The sequence below is a fragment of the Hyla sarda genome, chromosome 2 (assembly GCF_029499605.1).
Source record: "Hyla sarda isolate aHylSar1 chromosome 2, aHylSar1.hap1, whole genome shotgun sequence".
NCBI classification, from domain to species: Eukaryota; Metazoa; Chordata; class Amphibia; order Anura; family Hylidae; genus Hyla; species Hyla sarda.
Window position 1 is genome coordinate 384,256,842 of NC_079190.1, and position 19,330 is coordinate 384,276,171.

Consider the following 19,330-nt stretch of genomic DNA (forward strand, 5'->3'; position numbering starts at 1 on the left):
TCTGCAGAAGTGTGAATGGGAGTGTGAACTCCCATAGAGATGTATTAAGCTTTCATTTGAGGAGGAATTCTTCAAGTGGAATTCCGCTTGAGGAAATTCTGCCGTGTGAATAGGGCCTAATGCTTGCATCCGGGTCCGCCCCTATGCAAATCCCTAATTTAGGCCTCAAATGCGCATGGCGCTCTCTCACTTCGGAGCCCTGTCGTATTTCAAGGAAACAGTTATGGGCCACACCAGCCTGTAAGTGTAAAAAAAGTGTAAAAAATTGGTAAAGCAATTTCTCCTGAGTACGGAAATACACCATATGTGGACGTAAAATGCTCTGTGGGCGCACAACATGGCTCAGGAGTGAGAACGCACCATGTACATATGAGTCCTAAATTGATGATTTGCACAGGGGTGGCTGATTTTACAGCGGTTCTGACATAAAAGAAAAAAAAAATACCCACATGTGACCCCATTTTGGAAAGTACACCCCTCACGGAACATAACAAGGGGTATAGTGAGCCTTAACACCCCACAGGTGTTTGACAAATTTTCTTTAAAGTTGGATGGAAAAATGAAAAAACATTTTTTTTTTTACTAAAATGCTGATGTTACCCTAAGTTTTTCATTTTCACAAGGGAAAAAAGGGAAAACCCCCCTAAAGTTTGTAACCCCATTTCTTCTGAGTAAGAACATACCCCATATGTGGATGTAAAGTTCTCTGCGGGCGAACTACAATGCTGACTACAATGCTGAGAAGAGAAGGAGCGCCATTGGGCTTTTGGAGAAAAAATTTGTCCGGAATTGAAGGCCAAGTGTGTTTACAAAGCCCCCATGGTGCCAGAACAGTGGACCCTCCCACATGTGACCCAATTTTGGAATCTACCCCCATCACGTAATGTAATAAGGGGTGCAATGGGCATTTACACCCCACAGGTGTCTGACAGATTTTTGGAACAGTGGTCCGTGAAAATGAAAAATTTAATTTTTTATTTGCACAGCCTACTGTTCCAAAGATCTGTCAAAGGCCAGTGGGGTGTAAATACTCACTGCACCCCTTATTAAATTCTGTGAGGGGTGTAGTTTCCAAAATGGGGTCACATGTGGGGGGGTTCCACTGTTGTGGCACCATGGGGGGCTTTGTATACGCTCATGGCCCCCGACTTCTATTCCAAACAAATTCTCTCTCCAAAAGCTCAATGGCGCTCCTTCTCTTCTGAGCATTGTAGTGTGCCTGCAGAGCACTTTACCTCCACAAATGGGTGTTTCCATACGCAGAAGAAATGTTGTTACAAATTTTGGGTTGCTTTTTCTCATATTACCCCTTGTACAAATTAAAAATTTGGGGGAAAAACAGCATTTTAGTGAAGAAAAAATTCCATTTCCACATACTACTTTAACAAAAAGTCATCAAACACCTGTGGAGTGTTAAGGCTCACTGTACCCCTTGTTATATTCCACGAGGGATACAGTTTCCAAAATAGTATGCCATGTGGTGTTTTTTGTTTGTTTGTTTGTTTTTTGCTGTTCTGCCACCATAGGGGCTTCCTAAATGCGACATGCCCCCCAAAAACCATTTCAGCAAAATTTGCTTTTTAAAAGCCAAATGTGACTCCTTCTCTTCTGAGCATTGTAGTGCGCCAGCAATGAACTTGACGTCCACATATGGGGTATTTCTATACTCAGAGGAGATGGGATTACAAATTTTGGTGGGAATTTTCTCCTATTACCCCTTGTAAAAATGTAAAATTTTGGGGAAAAACAGCATTTTTGTGGAAAAAAAAATTTCAATAACACATCTGACTTTAACGAAAAGTCGGCAAACACCTGTGGGGTGTTAAGACTCATCGGACCCCTTGTTACGTTCCTTGATGGGTGTAGTTTCCAAAATAGTATGCCATGAGTTTTTTTTTTTCTTCTTGCTGTTCTGGCACCATAGGGGCTTCCTAAATGTGACATGCCCCCCAAAAACCATTTCAGCAAAATTCACTCTCCAAAATCCCATTGTCGCTCCTTCCCTTCTGAGCCCTCTACTGCGCTTTACATACAATACACTTTACACTTTACATACAATACACATATGAGGTATTTATTTACTCGAGAGAAATTGGGTTGCAAATTTTGGGGGGATTGCTCTCCTTTTATCCCCTGTAAAAATTCAAAAAATGGCTCTACAAGAACATTCGATTGTAAAAAACTTAAGATTTTGAATTTTCTCCTTCACTTTGCTATTATTCCTGTGAAACACCTAAAAGGTTAACAAACATTCTGAATGTCATTTTGAGGGGTGTTTTATAATGGGGCCATTTATGGGGTATTTCTCACAGAAAGGTCCCTCAAATCCACTTCAAACTTAAGCTGCTTTCACACTATATAATTTCTCCGTTTTAAAGACCTGTTATAATGTTCCGTTAACGAAACCCTTAAAACCGGCTGTTACAAAATCCCAGTCAAGTCTATGGGATTTTGTGATTAGCCGTTATGACCCATTAATGCTGTTATGACTAACGGACATTATTTTGTGACAGGAGAAAAATGGTACATGCGCTAATTTTCTCCCGTCACAAAATAATGTCCGTTATTCATAACAGCATTAATGCGTCATAATGGCTGTAACGGCTGTATAGGATTTTGTAACGGCCGTTTAAAGGCCATTTTTGTGAAAGCAGCCTTAACTGGTCCCTGAAAAATTCTGAAATTGAATTTTTCGTGAAAATTTAAAAAATTGCGGCTGTATTTTGAAGCCCTCTAATGTCTTCAAAAAGTAAAAACATGTCACCTTTATGATGCCAACATAAAGTGGACATATTGTATTTGTGAATCAAAATATAATTTATTTGGGATGTCAATTTTCCTTATAAGCAGAGATCTTCAAAGTTAGAAAAATGCTAAATTTTCATGACATTTTGGGATTTTTCTCCAAGAAATGATGCAAGTAACGACGAAAATTTACCACTAACATAAAGTAGAATATTTCACGAAAAAACTATCTCAGAATCAGAATAAAAGGTAAAAGCATCCCAGAGTTATTAATGCATAAAGTGACAGTGGTCAGAATGGCAAAAAAGGGCTGCGTCCTAAAGCGTATCCGTCAGATGCAACAACAAAAAACATTTTTTCAAAATATATCATTCAGTACCTAATCCTGTCCATATACATCTAATTTTAAATGCACTTTTATAAAAAACAATTCATTACACTTTTAATTTAGCTCACTAGTCTGAATTCCTCTCAAAGGGAGGGGGTGTGGCCTCGCTGTGCAGGTCTCCGCCCCCTCCCTCAGTATGCTGTCTGCTCACATCTCCCCTAGCATTAGCAAAACTACAACTCCCAGCTTGTCCTCACTGACAGTAGCGGGACACAAGCTGACAGTGGGAGGATTTTTCCTCCAGCTGTGAGCCCTGCACTCACAGCTGTCAATCAAGGAAGTGTGTCCATGATGCATGGACACAGCAGGACTAGTATGTGTCCAAGCAGGCAGGGGGGGCAGTTGTTTGACTGGCTTTTTCAATATGAAATACTGAAAATGTTCTACTGAAAGCAATTGTAAAACCTATTGGGTTTGTAAGCCTTACAACATATCAAAAGTTTTCATATCTGACAGAGCCCATTTATGGTGAAAATGGGCTGAGTTCCTAAGGGGTTAACGAATGCAGGGTCTTTGGCGTACACAATAGCATGGTTGACCACGTTTTTGCATACAGCAAAATTAAACGGACTGTAACGGATACAGTGTAAGGACACAAAAACGCGGTGCCTGACGGCGGGCAGGGAGCTGCCATCTGTCGGGCGGGCTGCAGAGGGAGTCTGGGAGCCAGCAGAACCACATTCTCCAGCGGGGGGAGGGGATCGCCTGCAGCTGCTCCACCCTCACTTTGTGTCAGCAGGTAGGAGCACAGCAGCAGCAGCAGCAGCGGCTCCTCAGTCCCCGGGGAGGGAGCTCAGTATCCGGGGAAGCCGCGTCCTCAGTGCAGTGTTCAGCCGGCCGGAGAAGTTGTGCCCAGGACGCCCAGAGGCGGGTGATGTGAGTGCAGCCAGCGGAGGCCTGTGCTGTGTACAGTGACCGGGAGGAGGGGGCACTGCCCGGCTACACACGGCCTCATCTACCTGTGCGGAAGGAGGAGGGCACTGCGCCGGGCTCGCTGTCCACCACGCTGCTGCTGCGGGGATGCTGCGGGGCATGGACAAGGCTGAGCCGCCCTGGTGCCTGTAGACTCCAATGAATGGAAGTGACTGTGCTGTGAGGAGCCGCTGCTACTGAGGATTACGTGACAGCCCAGGCCATGGATGGGGGGCCCCTGCCCTGGGGGTAGCGGCTGGCACTGCTGGCACGCAGGGTTCCCGGGACTGGATATGGATGCCTGCTGCTGGCTGCAGTATGACTAGAGCCCGGCTGCAGCTGGCATCCCTCTGGCTGCTGCTTCTGGTGACTCTTCAGGCGAGGCTGGCACTCACTGAGCTGGAACACAAGCAGAAAGCCCTGGTCAAGGTGTACCCACTGAGGATGGAGAGCCCAAACTTCACCGTGGAGGGGGTATTCGCCAAAGTGGCAGATGTGGGCCCTGCCGAGGGAAGGTTGTTTCAGGTGAGTGTGACCTGGCCTTCTCATGTAATGGGGCCTGGCAGTGCCAGTGCCCGCATGTTCTTACATGTATGTCAGCAAGGTGGTGTGGGCACGGTTGTGGTGTGTGTTGTCGGAGGTGAGAACCCGGGCTGGCTAATAACTAGGTAATCTCCAAAAATAACATGAAAGTAACCACCTAAATACCGTCTTCACCCAGAAGGTGGGAAGCATTGCACGCTGCCCGTGGGGCCATTTAGGTCACTTCACTGTTATCCACGGATGTTGGGGGTTTATGGTGCCAACCTGGGCAATCATGCTGACGATCCACCGCCATATACAGACGGCAGTGACCATTATAGGCAATGTCATTAGCGAATCCTTAGAAAGATAATGTGATCTTATCTGTACGATTGGCACCGAAGACATTAAATTGATCATTACCCATCAGCACATGTATGGCACACTGCGAACATTATCACCACGCGGAGGAGAAGGCGTTACAGTGTGCCAGGTAATGGTGACCTTCATACAGCGCCGTATAATCCGTGCCAGTGCTGCATGTTTACATCTATGTTGGTGTCTCCATCATAGATCAGAACCAGGACACCATTACAAGTCATTGGGCTTTATTGGGCACCACTGGTCTCTGACACATAATTGATCTGGTGCTCGGTCATTTTCATTTTTCGGGTCCTATGACTGAACAGGCAAATCAAATTGACTTTTAGCCTCTGTTTACACTGGCGTAATTTACTGTCTGTTGGGTTCTGGTCATTTAAAAGTAAAGAGAGCTGTTTGGCATTATGGGATCCATTAGGATTTGTTGGGTTCCATTCATGATGTCATGTCATGGCGCCTTTATGAATGGAAACGATGCTGGCGTGTATTGTTCGTTGTGTGTGTGTGTATATATATATATATATATATATATATATATATATATATATATAGTCATGTACTCTAGTCATACAGTCAACCTGATTTGAATTAATTCTTCACCATTAAGATGTCTGCTTGCTGTCAATGAATGAGGGACTTCTTCTGCCACTATTGGATCCACTCTAGAAAATCCTCAGCAAAAACACAAATCTATCTCCTTTTTTCTTTTTTAGAAAGTTTATATCCTACCCATGTAGATGGGCTGGACGAGCCCGGAGTCTTATGTTTATCCTCCATATTTATTAAACCCTGTATATGTATATAAAGTTATATTCACAATATTGACTATAGTACTAGTGTGTAGTATATACAACTCTAAATGTCAGGCTGCTTTCACACTATACAATTCATCCGTTTTAAAGATCCGTCTGATGTTCCGTTATGAAAACCCTGAAAATCGGCCATTAAACGTCCGTTAGAAAATCCCATTATAGTCTATGGGATTTTTACATTATCCGTTTTAATCCGTTATAGTCAGTTATGAATAACGGACGTTATTTTGTGACGGGAGAATGAACGGAAGAAATAGTGCATGCACTATTTTAGAGATGAGCGAACTTACAGTAAATTCGATTCGTCACGAATTTCTCGGCTCGGCGGTTGCTGACTTTTAGTTCAGCTTTCCGGTGCTCCTGTTGGCTGGAAAAGGTGGATACAGTCCTAGGAGACTCTTTCCTAGGACTGTATCCACCTTTTCCAGCCCACCGGAGCACCGGAAAGCTGAACTAATTTATGCAGGAAAGTCATCAACTGCCGAGCCGAGAAGTTCGTGACGAATCAAATTTACTGTAATGTAAGTTCGCTCATCTCTATACTATTTCTCCCGTTACTATCTTCCGTCACAAAATAACATCCGTTATTATTAACGGACTAAAACAGATTAAAACTGATGATGTAAAAATCCCATAGACTATAATGGGATTTTCTAACGGACGTTTAATGGACGATTTTCAGGGTTTTCATAACGGAACATCAAACGGATCTTTAAAACGGATGAATTTTATAGTGTGAAAGCAGCCTTATACTACACCAGATTAGAAGTCAGGCGGTAGTTATAAAGTCATATCCCACCTATGTAGTCATTGGGCAAATTCATCATTTGCAGGAGGATATACATATATATTTTTCATTTGTAAGGCTGCGTTCACACGGCCGTCTAGACCCGCCCCGGACTTTTTTTTTTTTAAACGAACAATAACGGATGCAAACGGATGTTATCCGTTTGTATCCATTATTGTTCAGTTAATAAACCAAAATACATTTTTACTTCTGAACATGCTCAGAAAAAACAAAACGGATCAAAAAACGGATGTAAACGGATGACATTAAAGGCTCATCAGTTTCCATAGACTTCAATGTTAAATTTACTGTATCTGTTTTTTCTTCCTTTTTAAAAATTTTTTTTTTATTTTTTATTTGTTTTATTTTTTGACGGGAGAAAAAATACTGCATGCACAGTCTTTTCTCCCGTAAAAAAAAACAAAAACAAAAAAAACGGAAATGAGCGCAGACGGGTGCAAGCGGATGTTAAAGGATTGTAAAATAATCCCATTGACATCAATGGGATTATTTTACAACCGTTTGTAATCAGTTTACAAGCAGAAACAACGGAACCTAAATGGGCACAGACGGCCGTGTGAACGCACCCTTACCCGTTTCTGTTGCAGTATGGTTGTAGCATACAGCTGCTGTACTCGTGTATCTTTGTAACATTCACGCTATATACTTCACACCTGCAGCCAACTTCAAGAGCGTATTAGTACATTTCTTAAGATGCAACTCTTCTGTATAATGTGATGAAATACATTCATTCTCTGAAGTGGCCCCAAAACCGTACGTCTAACCTAAGGCCCCTTTCACACTACAAAATGACTCCGTTTTAAAGATTCGTACAAAGTTCCGGCTGAAAATCGGCTGTAAAACGGCAGTTACAAAATCCTATACATTATAGTCTATGGGATTTTTCTAATAGCCGCTTTAACCTGTTATTAATAACGGGTAGAGATGAGCGAACTTACAGTAAATTCGATTCGTCACGAACTTCTCGGCTCGGCAGTTGATGACTTTTCCTGCGTAAATTAGTTCAGCCTTCAGGTGCTCCGGTGGGCTGGAAAAGGTGGATACATTCCTAGGAAAGAGTCTTCTAGGACTGTATCCACCTTTTCCAGCCCACCGGAGCACCTGAAAGCTGAACTAATTTATGCAGGAAAAGTCAGCAACTGCTGAGCCGAGAAGTTCGTGACGAATCGAATTTACTGTAAATTCGCTCATCTCTAATAACGGGTTAAAATGGCTTTTTAGAAAAATAGACCAGTGGTCTTCAACCTGCGGACCTCCAGATGTTGCAAAACTACAACTCCCAGCATGCCCGGACAGCCGTTGGCTGTCCGGGCATGCTGGGAGTTGTAGTTTTGCAACATCTGGAGGTCCGCAGGTTGAAGACCACTGCCATAGACTATACAGTATTGGGATTTTCTAACTGCCGTATAGGATTTTGTAACTGCTGATTTTCAGACGGAACTTCGTACGGATCTTTGAAACGGAGTCATTTTGTAGTGTGAAAGAAGCCTAAGGGTACGTTCACACGTGCGTATTATTGCTGCAGATCTACTGCCCCGGATTTTTCTGGCCCCATTGACTTTAATGGGCAGCAAAATCTGCTGAAGCAAATCTGCAGCAGAAAATCTGCACGTGTGAGCGCACCTTTAAACATCTTATACTTGTCGTACGATGGACAGATTTCGGTCACTCTACAGCCAGTCAGACCGCTCCACTAGGATACTGACCAAGCTATAAATACAGACCCCAATACAAAGCATCTCAAAAGTTCTAGGTCTATTGGCTCCGTATGCTGTATTTTCCCAGAACAGAACTACGATATAATTTCTTTTCACAAAACCAGGTGCAAAAGACTAAAGAGACATCATGTTAAACAAATGATTTCCATTTACTGACAGCAAACATATATTAAGAATCTACGAAGCCAGTAAAGATGTGTGTGTGTGTGTGTGTGTGTGTGTGTGTATATATATATATATATAATATGAGTATATATACGGAGTCTCGTTGTGGACGGGGGGGGGGGGGGTGATTTATCAAAACCTATGCAAAGGAAAAGTCGCCCAGTTGCCCATAGCAACCAATCCGATCACTTCTTTCATTTTGAAGAGGTCTTGTTAAAAATGAAAGAAGCGAGCTGATTGGTTGCTATGGGCAACTGGGCAACTTTTGCTCTGGACAGGTTTTGATAAATCTACCCCCCACAGGAAGTATATATTTTTTTTCTGTAGGGGTAACAGGTTGTAGAAGAGTCTTAGGGTCTATTCACATGACAGAATTTCCGCTGGCGGAATTCCGCCTCAAATTAAAGGGGTACTCCGGTTGAAACCTTTTTTTTTTTTTGACAGAAAGTTAAACAGATTTGTAAATTACTTCTATTAAAATCTTAATCCTTCCAGTACTTATTAGTTGCTGAATACTACAGAGGAGATTATTTTCTTTTTGGAACACAGAGCTCTCTGCTGTCAGCAGAGAGCACTGTGTTCCAAAAAGAAAAAGAATTTCCTCTGTAGGATTCAGCAGCTAATAAGTACTGGAACGATTAAGATTTTTTAATAGAAGTAATTTACAAATCTGTTTAACTTTCTGTCAAAAAAAAAAAAAGGTTTCAACCGGAGTACCCCTTTAATTTGAGGCGGAATTCCGCCAGCGGAAATTCTGTCATGTGAATAGACCCTAAGACTCTTCTACAACCTGTTACCCCTACAGAAAAAAAATATATACTTCCTGTGGGGGTAGATTTATCAAAAAGGCAGGGTTTACACCACGTTTTTGCAATACAATTCCTGTATCAGGTTTTAGATAAAAATAAATAAATAAAAAACCGGGTTCCTCAAACCCTGACTAAACTGTATCAAAACGCGTGCACAAAGTTTTATCTGCATACGGTTTGAAAAATGATGTCCGGTTGCATGAGTTTTTTAAGAGAAAAAAAAAGTATACGTTTTGAACTTTTCACTCCATTATGAATAAAGTTTCACTTGTTTGAAATTCCAAGAAAAAAAACTGTGCAAAGTCAAAAACTATATGGTGAAAACTGGATGGAACCGTACGCATATACAGTTCTGTACGGTTCCCATTGACTCCCATGTAAAAAAAAAAAAACTTATACGGTTGTTCACCCAGACCAAAAACCATGGTAGGCCACAGTTTTCTGTCCAGAAAAAAAGTTAAAATCCATATGGTTTGAAAAACGGAGACAACCGTATACATTATGGTGCATACGGTTTTGAATGGGAAGTCTATGGACATGGTTTTCTGTACGGTTGCATATGTTTTTTTTTTAATGAAACCGTATGCCGAAACCATTTAGCAAAATCGTGGTGTGAACCCACCCTAACTTACAAATCTGTTTAACTTTCTGGCACCAGTTGATAAAAAAAAAAAAAAAATTAAAAGTTTTCCACCGGAGTACCCTTTTAAAGCCCATAGACCTCTATGGGATTCCGCACTCCCATTCACACTTCTGAATTTCCGCATGCGGAAATTCAGAAGTGTGAATGGCAGTGCGGAATCCCATAGAGGTCTATGGGCTTTAATTTAAGGCGGAATTCCATAAGCAGAAATTCTGCCGTGTGAATAGACCTTTAAAGGGGTACTCCACTGGAAAAAAAATTTTTTTTTAAATCAACTGGTGCCAGAAAGTTACACAGATTTGTAAATGACTTCTATTTAAAAAAAATCTTAAAGGAGTACTCCGGCGAGCACTTTTTTCATTTTATCCCGTCCGGGCTGCAAAATAAAAGAAAACACACTTTCTCTTACCTGCCTAGGCTCCCCCGGAGCTCCGGTACAGGTGTTCGGTCCCCGGCTGTATTCTTCTTACTTCCTGTTAGCCCGGCACGTCACACAGAGCTTCAGCCTATCACTGGCCGAGGTGGGACATCGCTGCGGTCGGTGATAGGCTGAAGCTCCGTGTGACGTGCCGGGCTAACGGGAAGTAAGAAGAATACAGCCCGGTGACCGAACACCTGTACCGGAGTGTACCGGAGCTCCGGGGGCTCGTTCGCAGGTAAGAGAAAGTGTGTTTTCTTTTATTTTGCAGCCCGGATGGGATAAAATGAAAAAAGTGCGCGCCGGACTACTCCTTTTAATCCTTCCAGTACTCATGAGCTTCTGTATGCTCCAGAGGAAGTTCTTTTCTTTTTGAGTTTCCTTTGTGTCTGACCACAGTGCTCTTTACTGACACGTCTGTCCATTTTAGGAACTGTCCAGAGTAGGAGCAAATCCCCATAGCAAACCTATCCTGCTCCGGACAGTTCCTAAAATGGACAGAGGTGTCAGCAGAGAGCACTGTGGTCAGACAGAAAGGAAATTCAAAAAGAAAAGAACTTCCTCTGGAGCATACAGAAGCTCATGAGTACTGGAAGGATTAAGATTTTTAAATAGTAGTAATTTACAAATCTGTTTAACTTTCTGGCATCAGTTGATTGAAAATAAAATAAAAATTCCAGGGGAGTACCCCTTTAAGGTTTCAAATTCTTTATATTTACTTACAGTCTAGTGTAGTGATCTGCAACCTGTGGCTCTTGAGCTGTTTCAAAACTACAACTTTTGGCACGCCCTGGGAGTTGTAGTTTTGCAACAACTGGAGAGCCACAGGTTGCATACTTCACTATAATGACCAGATAATCCAGATTATTTGATAATCCCTCATTTATCAGGTGCCTTTGATCCAGGATTATAAAATATATTTGTGATGTATCGAATCAAGGGTGGACATGTTGGAGACTATTTAGATCATGATGGCTACATACTGCTCACATCCATTAACCCCTTAAGGACCGGAGGTTTTTCCGTTTTTGCATTTTCGTTTTTTGCTCCTTGCCTTTAAAAAATCATAACTCTTTCAAATTTACACCTAAAAATCCATATGATGGCTTATTTTTTGCGCCACCAATTCTACTTTGTAATGACGTCAGTCATTTTGCCCAAAAATCTATGGTGAAGCGGGAAAAAAAATCATTGTGCGACAAAATTTTTAAAAAAACGCTGTTTTGTAACTTTTGGGGGCTTCCGTTTCTACGTAGTACATTTTTCGGTAAAAATGACACCTGATATGTATTCTGTAGGTCCATACGATTAAAATGATACCCTACTTATATAGGTTTGATTTTGTCGGACTTCTGGAAAAAATCATAACTACATGCAGGAAAATTAATACGTTTAAAATTGTCATCTTCTGACCCCTATAACTTTTTATTTTTCCGTGTATGGGGCGGTATGAGGGCTCATTTTTTGCGCCGTGATCTGAAGTTTTTAACGGTACCATTTTTGCATTGATAGGACTTATTGATCGCTTTTTATTCATTTTTTCATGATATAAAAAGTGACCAAAAATGCACTATTTTGGACTTTGGAATTTTTTTGCGCGCACGCCATTGACCGTGCGGTTTAATTAACGATATATTTTTATAATTCGGACATTTCCGCACGCGGCGATACCATTTATGTTTATTTTTATTTTTATTTACACTGTGTTTTTTCTTTTATGGGAAAAGGGGGGTGATTCAAACTTTTAATAGGGAAGGGGTTAAATGATGTTTATTCACTTTTTTTTTGCACTTTTTTTTTGCAGTGTTATAGGTCCCATAGGGACCTATAACACTGCACACACTGATCTTTTACATTGATCACTGGTTTCTCATAAGAAACCAGTGATCGATGATTCTGCCGCATGACTGCTCATGCCTGGATCTCAGGCACTGAGCAGTCATTCGGCGATCGGACAGCGAGGAGGCAGGTAGGGGCCCTCCCGCTGTCCTGTCAGCTGTTCGGGATGCCGCGATTTCACCGCGGCTATCCCGAACAGCCCACTGAGCTAGCCGGCATGCTTTCGGTTTCACTTTAGACGCGGCGTTCAACTTTGAACGCCGCGTCTAAAGGGTTAATAGCGCGCGGCACAGCGATCAATGCCGCGCGCTATTAGCCACGGGTCCCGGCCGTTGTTAGAGGCCGGGCCCGACCCGCTATGACGCGGGGCCACGCCGTGGCCCCGCGTTATAGATCGGGAGTGGACACATGACGTTCCAGTACGTCATGTGTCCTTAAGGGGTTAAAGGGGTACCCCAGTGGAAAATGTATTTATTTTTATTTATTTTAATCAACTGGTGCCAGAAAGTTAAACAGATTTGTAAATTACTTCTATTAAAAAATCTTAATCCTTCCAGTACTTATTATCTGCTGAATACTACAGCGGAAATTCTTTTCTTTTTGGAACACAGTGCTCTCTGCTGACATCACGAGCACAGTGCTCTCTGCTGACATCTCTGTCCATTTTTAGGAACTGACCAGAGCAGCATATGTTTTCTAAGGGGGATTTCTCCTACTCTGGACAGTTCTTAAAATGAACAGAGATGTCAGCAGAGAGCACTGTGTTCGTAATGTCAGCAGAGAGCTCTGTGTTCCAAAAAGAAAATAATTTCCTCTGTAGTATTCAGCAGCTAATAAGTACTGGAAGGATTAAGATTTTTTAATAGAAGTAATTTACAAATCTGTTTAACTTTCTGGCACCAGTTGATTAAAAAAAAGTTTTTCACCGGAGTACCCCTTTTAAGTCTTATGAGACATGCATAAGTTCTTATCCCCTATCCACAGGATGCGGGGGGCTCCAACCGCTGAGGGACCCCCCACAGTCAGACACTTATCCCCTATTCTGTTGATAGGGAATAAGTATTTATGTACTAAAGTTCCCCTTTAAGACATTTCCTAGCACTTCGCTCCCTGAGCCCCTCGGCTGTCAGAACAATACTGTACATTTACATGCAGTAAGTATAGTTTCCCTGGAATCCCATACACATGACCTCTCCGCCATTCTGTAATAAGCAGCAGAACCCCCTGTAATCCTATCATTCTTATAATGAGGCACAGAATAACTGATTATACAGATTACTAAAGTAAAATTGCCCATTGAATACCAGCTTTATCATGCCACACAATTGCCTCCTTTCTTCCCTTTCAATAATTTTATATTTTCGTGTATACCATGAAGTTGTGTGCGAACGTTATCTTTCCTTAGAGGAGTTTTCCCATGAAGCAAAGTTGGCAAAATCAAAAAAATGTGTTCCATATATACCATATAAGCCGAGTTTTTCAGCCCCCCTCGGCTTATACTCGAGTGAACAAAAAACGTTCCTGGCTTTAGCTGCGAGGGGATGGTCCCGGCCGCCCATCTCCGCCTGTCAATCCCTTCTCAGCGGTCTTCAACCTGCGGACCTCCAGATGTTGCAAAACTACAACTCCCAGCTTGCCCATCGGCTGTCCGGGCATGCTGGGAGTTGTAGTTTTGAAACATTTGGAGGTCTGCAGGTTGAAGACCACTGCGGCCTTCGTCATCATCCAGACCCCCCCCTTTTGTTTTCTACTCACCTCCCCTCGGTGGGAAGGAAGGGTGAGCTCGTCCGGGTCATCCATATTCGACCTCCTGTGCTGCAGGGACCGTCCGGTGGGGAGGGTTAGTCGTTCCGGGCTGTCCATCTTCACCTGGAGGCCCTCTTCTCTGCTCCGGGCCAGCCCCGGACTAGTGACTTGCCTTGACGACGACGCTCAGGCCTCCCGGTGAAGATGGACAGCCCGGAACGACTAACCCTCCCCACCGGACGGTCCCTGCAGCATAGATGGTCAAAGATGGACGGCCCGGACCAGCTCACCCTTCCTTCCCACCGAGGGGAGGTGAGTAGAAAACAAAAGGGGGGTCTGGATGATGACGAAGGCCGCAGTGGTCTTCAACCTTTTGACCTCCAGATGTTTCAAAACTACAACTCCCAGCACTGAGAAGGAATTGACAGGCGGTGATGATGAAGGGGGGGGGGTCTGGATGATGACGAGGATCTGGATGATGTATTTCCCACCCTAGGCTTATACTCGAGTCAATAACTTTTCCTGGGTTATTGGGGTGAAATTAGGGGCCTCGGGTTATATTTCGGAAGGCTTATACTCGAGTATTTACGGTGTGGGTGTGTGTGTGTGTGTGTGTGTGTGTGTGTGTGTGTGTGTGTGTATGTATGTGTATATATATATATATATATATATATATATATATATATATATATATATATATTTATTTATTATAGAGAGCGAGAGAAAGATAAGCACAAATGTGCAGTTTTCAGGTAAAATGCATCCCTGTGCTGTGCTTCTCCTCCATTGATCTGATCACTTCCTGGTTTCCTCTCTGAACTGTGACCCTGAAATTGCCAGGCAACAGAGCACACACTTTCCCACAATCCCCCTTGCTTACATACACAGTAGAGATTTATGAGCAATATGTAGTTAAACTGAGCATGCTCGACCGTCTCAGTGTATGCCCTAAAATGGCCGTAACCAAGGGCAACGGAGCAAAACAAAGCAGATCCTTGGAGGTTTAGTACGTTTATATCTCTTAAACAGACAGTTTCAAAATTCCTTGTACATTAGAAATATGTTTAATTTCATATAATGCATCAGTTTAGACCAATTTATCTTTGCAGTAAAATCCCTTTACCTTCATTTATGGAATATCCACAGGGCATGAAATGTCTGATAGGTGTCCTTGCCAATTCTAGGACCCACATCTATCTCCAGAAAGGAGTCCCCCCAACCTCTGTCCAGCCTTATAAAGTGCCCTCTGTGTAAATGGAGAGGTGGTCGTGCTTACATTGATAACATTTGTGGGCGTTCTGAAAACAGGCTGGCACTCAATCACGGGGGGCACCCCCTTCTATTAGACACTAATGTAATCTCCTGAGCACCTCATATCTATCTATCTAGCTCATATCCGTCTATCTATATTCATCAATAACCCATTACATTCCGTCTTCTGGCCAATTCCGGCCTACATAATTAAATTTGCTGCCTTTTATATATTACATTACGGGCTATGTATAACATTACTGAGAAGAATATGTGGTTTCAAGGAAAGAAAAAGGTTATTTGTAGTAGCAGACCTGAATATATACACCATTCATTCATGACCATATCTGAGTAAAGTCCAAAAAGTCCTAAACTAGGCATAGTATTACAGTCCACTGTGATTTCTATTCGAAGGCCTCTCCTCTTTCAGACATTTATCCATAACATCTTATTACATCTCTGTGTCAAAAGATCTTTAAAAGGGGAACATGCTTAAAGGGGTACTCTGCCCCTAGACAAAGGATAAGATGTCTGAGCGCGGGTGGGTTTTACCGCCGCTGGAGACCCCATGATCTCCCTGCTGCACCTGGCGTTTGTTTAGAACATCGGGTGCAGCGCCAGAGGCTCATGTCACGGCCACGCCCCCTCAATGCAAGTCTATGGGAGGGGGCGTGGTCACGCCCCCTCCCATAGACTTGCATTGAGGGGACGGGGCCGTGATGTCATGAGCCCCCGCATCGCCAGTCATCCAGCACAGAGAGAAGTTCGCTCCGTGCGCCGAATGTCTGGGGTGCCACGAGGGTCCCTAGCGGCGGGACCCCCGCAATCAGACCTCTTATCCCCTATACTTTGGATAGGGGATAAGATGTCTAGGGGCAGAGTACTCCTTTTAAGAGGTTTAAGGGGTTATTCAGTCAGTAATAACTAAAGCCCTATACTCCACATAGGCCATCGATATTCGATCAGAGGGGATCTGTCTCTGGCACCCTAGCCAATCAGTTATGTGAAGGGGACACTTAACTGTAATGGCCATACTCCTAGTAGCGCTGGTGCAGGGCACTGCAGCCTTGTTCAATTCAAGTGAAGGAGGCACTGCTGCAGTTTCTTGCACTGACGCTACTAGTAGTGACAAGATTACATTGGAGAGACTGCAGCATTCACCTCTTCAAATGGCTGATCAGCAGGGATGCTGGGAGTCCGGCCTCTGCCAATCTAATATTGATGACCTTTCTGAAAATGTTTTATATTTTTGTTTGAAAAAATACAGAAAGTGTGGGTGGGACAAGCAGGGCCCTGCACAGGCTCCTGGTTTGTCAATCAGCCTGCTGTGTGAGCCGGGGGCAGGTCACAGAGCCTCAGTGTACAGAGCCCTGCTTGTCTGCCTACACTACCTGTATTTTGTCTCTACACAGAGCCATACTGGTGATAGGGACAATACAGCATTTTTTTTCTCCCAAAAATGTACACATTTTTTAACCAATGTATTTTACAAATACACATATAATGTTATTAACTCCAATACACAAAATGTTTTTGCAAATGACAGGTACACTTTAAAGGGAACTTGTCATTCCTTTCTTGCTACCTGAACCGCAAGTCTTTGGGGAGGTCCCTGTTGGCTTCTGCCTGTCTGGCGGATATTGATAGATCTCTCAGTATACCCAAATAAAGAGAGAGATCTATCAGCCAAGGTTGGTGAGGTGGGGGAGAAGCCACTGGGGACCACCCTGATAACTGGGGGTTCAGACAGAAAGAAAGGGATGACAGGTTCCCTTTAAATGGATGTGCACCTTCTTAAACATCTTTTGACATTAAGACATGTTAGAAGATGTTATTTATGGGTGTCTGAGAGAGGAGACTCCATCTAATAGAAACCACAGTGGGGCCTAGTGCTATGGTTAGTGCACTACTTTTTTGACTCCACTCTGGTATTGTCTTGAGTAAAGCTAACGGGGTATCCATCAATGACTATTATATCCAGTGGTCCCTCAAGTTACAATGGTTGTCCTGGAACCAATTAATATTGTATGTTGAAACCATTGTATGTTGAGGCCATAACTCTTTGGAAACCTGGTAATTGGTTCTAAAGGCACCAAAATGTAATCCAAAAAATAGGAAAAAGTGAGGGTTAAAGGAAAAAAAAAAAGTAGATAACTAATACAGATAAAGCAATTCCATACATATAAAAGTAAGAAAGAGCTGCTGGGAGCTGTAAATCACTGTCTATGTCAGTGTTTCCCAAGCAGGGAGCCTCCAGCTGTTGCAAAACTACAACTCCCAGCATTCCTGGACAGCCTTTGGCTGTCTGGCATGCTGGGATTTGTAGTTTTGCAACAGCGGGGGCACCGTGCTTGGGAAACTCTGGTCTATGTAGAGGACAGGAGCTTCTTCGGGGTCCTGTACAGTACACGCAATGTCCTAAAAAGTAACATGGAGTCACCCTCACCTGGTGTCCAAAGGCGCAGCTAACCCTGGCACAGGTAAAGAGCAATTCAGAACATGTAATACCTCCCTGTACTGTAGGGGGCGCTACCAGACACCAGTCAGTGCATGCACTTTAGGAATACAGGGTTTTTACCAGTGAATGCCCATTCTGATTGGTCAGATCTTCCGGCCATTGACATGTCTCACAGATCTGGACTGTCTGTACATTGAATGTTGAGTCTGGTTTCAAGTTACAATGGTCCAGAAAGACCATTGTATGTTGAAACTATTGTATGTTGAGGCCATTGTAAGTTGAGGGATCACTTTATTTGGTCCAGTATGGGTTTTAAACTTCCTGTTCATGTGCCTACAATAAGGAGAATCAGAATAATTATGTCTGTTACCATGCAAAAAGTAGTCATCAGTCTCCTTTTAGAGGAGACTCTGCATTGACAAGTATATGGGAATTTTCTTCCTTCGGGAGAAATACAAATTTGCATCCTTTTTCCCAAGGAAAATTTCCCTCCATACCACTGCTATCTTCAATGAATCAGTACCTCCTTCCCTAATATTTCCCACACTACATCTAGACCAGACACCCTCTTGTGTAAAACAGCAACAAACCTGGTGTCTTACTGTGGTCTCACAAATGATACAGAAGTCAGTAGCCATGGCCAATACGTTTATGTTCTTCAGTGTCGGCTACATTTTTAACTGTGCTTTATTAGCGCTCAGCCATGAACATTGACTGCAATTTAGCTGCGTTTTTATGTTATTGTCGAAAGCAGCCTAAAATCCATCTTATTAAAGGGGTAGTCCAGTGGTGAAAAACGTATCCCCTTTCCTAAGGATAGGGGATAAGTTTGAGATCACGGGGGATCCGACCGCTGGGGCCCCCTGCGATCTCTCTGTACGGGGGCCAGGCTCTCCGGCCAGATGGCGGGTGTCGACCTCCGCACGAAGCGGCGGCCGACACGCCCCCTCAATACATCTCTATGGCAGAGCCGTAGATTGCCGAAGGCAGCGCTTTGGCTCTGCCATAGAGTTGTATTGAGGGGGCGTGTCGGCCGCCGCTTCATGCGGAGGTCGACACGCCCCCTTCCTGTCGGGGCTCCGTACAGGAGATCAGAGGGGGCCCCACCGGTCGGAACTCCCGCGATCTGCAACTTATCCCCTATCCTTAGGATAGGGGATAAGTTGTTCACCACTGGACTACTCCTTCAAAGAGTCATTCCTTCATGTTCTATACTGCAGCTCTGCTTGTTCTGGATGGCTTCTGAAAACAAGCACATGCTCCTGTATGTCAGTACACTGAGGACTCCTTCCCTTTACTGGAAAATGTGTAATTATGAAATATAAGTATCTCGACAATGAGAAAGAGATGATATTTGTGGCAAAAGGACGATGGCAAATGAACTTCATTAAAGGGGTACTCCACTGGAAACCTTTTTTTTTTTTTTTTTTTTTTTTTTTTAAATCAACTGGTGCCAGAAAGTTAAACAGATTTGTAAATTACTTCTATTAAAAAAATATTAAAGGGGTATTCCAGGCCAAAACTTTTTTTTATATATATCAACTGGCTCCGGAAAGTTAAACAGATTTGTGAATTACTTCTATTAAAAAATCTTAATCCTTCCAATAGTTATTAGCTTCTGAAGTTGAGTTGTTGTTTTCTGTCTAACTGCTCTCTGATGACTCACGTCCCAGGAGCTGTGCAGCTCCTATAGGGATATTTTCCCATCATGCACA

General features: G+C 43.1%; 1 protein-coding gene across 2 annotated transcripts in view; it reads left to right on the plus strand.

Annotated features, from left to right (window-relative positions):
* The first annotated feature begins 3,849 nt into the window (after positions 1-3,849).
* The window catches only part of RNF43 (ring finger protein 43), a 71,184-nt gene continuing 55,703 nt past the window's right edge, over positions 3,850-19,330 (plus strand). Inside the window, exon 1 of one of the 2 annotated variants that reach the window (XM_056558555.1) lies at positions 3,850-4,570. In XM_056558555.1, the coding sequence (XP_056414530.1) occupies positions 4,343-4,570 (228 nt within the window). In that variant the 5' untranslated portion in view covers positions 3,850-4,342. Of the gene's footprint in view, positions 4,571-14,811; positions 14,908-19,330 lie in introns of those variants that run through there. The other variant, XM_056558556.1, reaches the window with a different exon arrangement.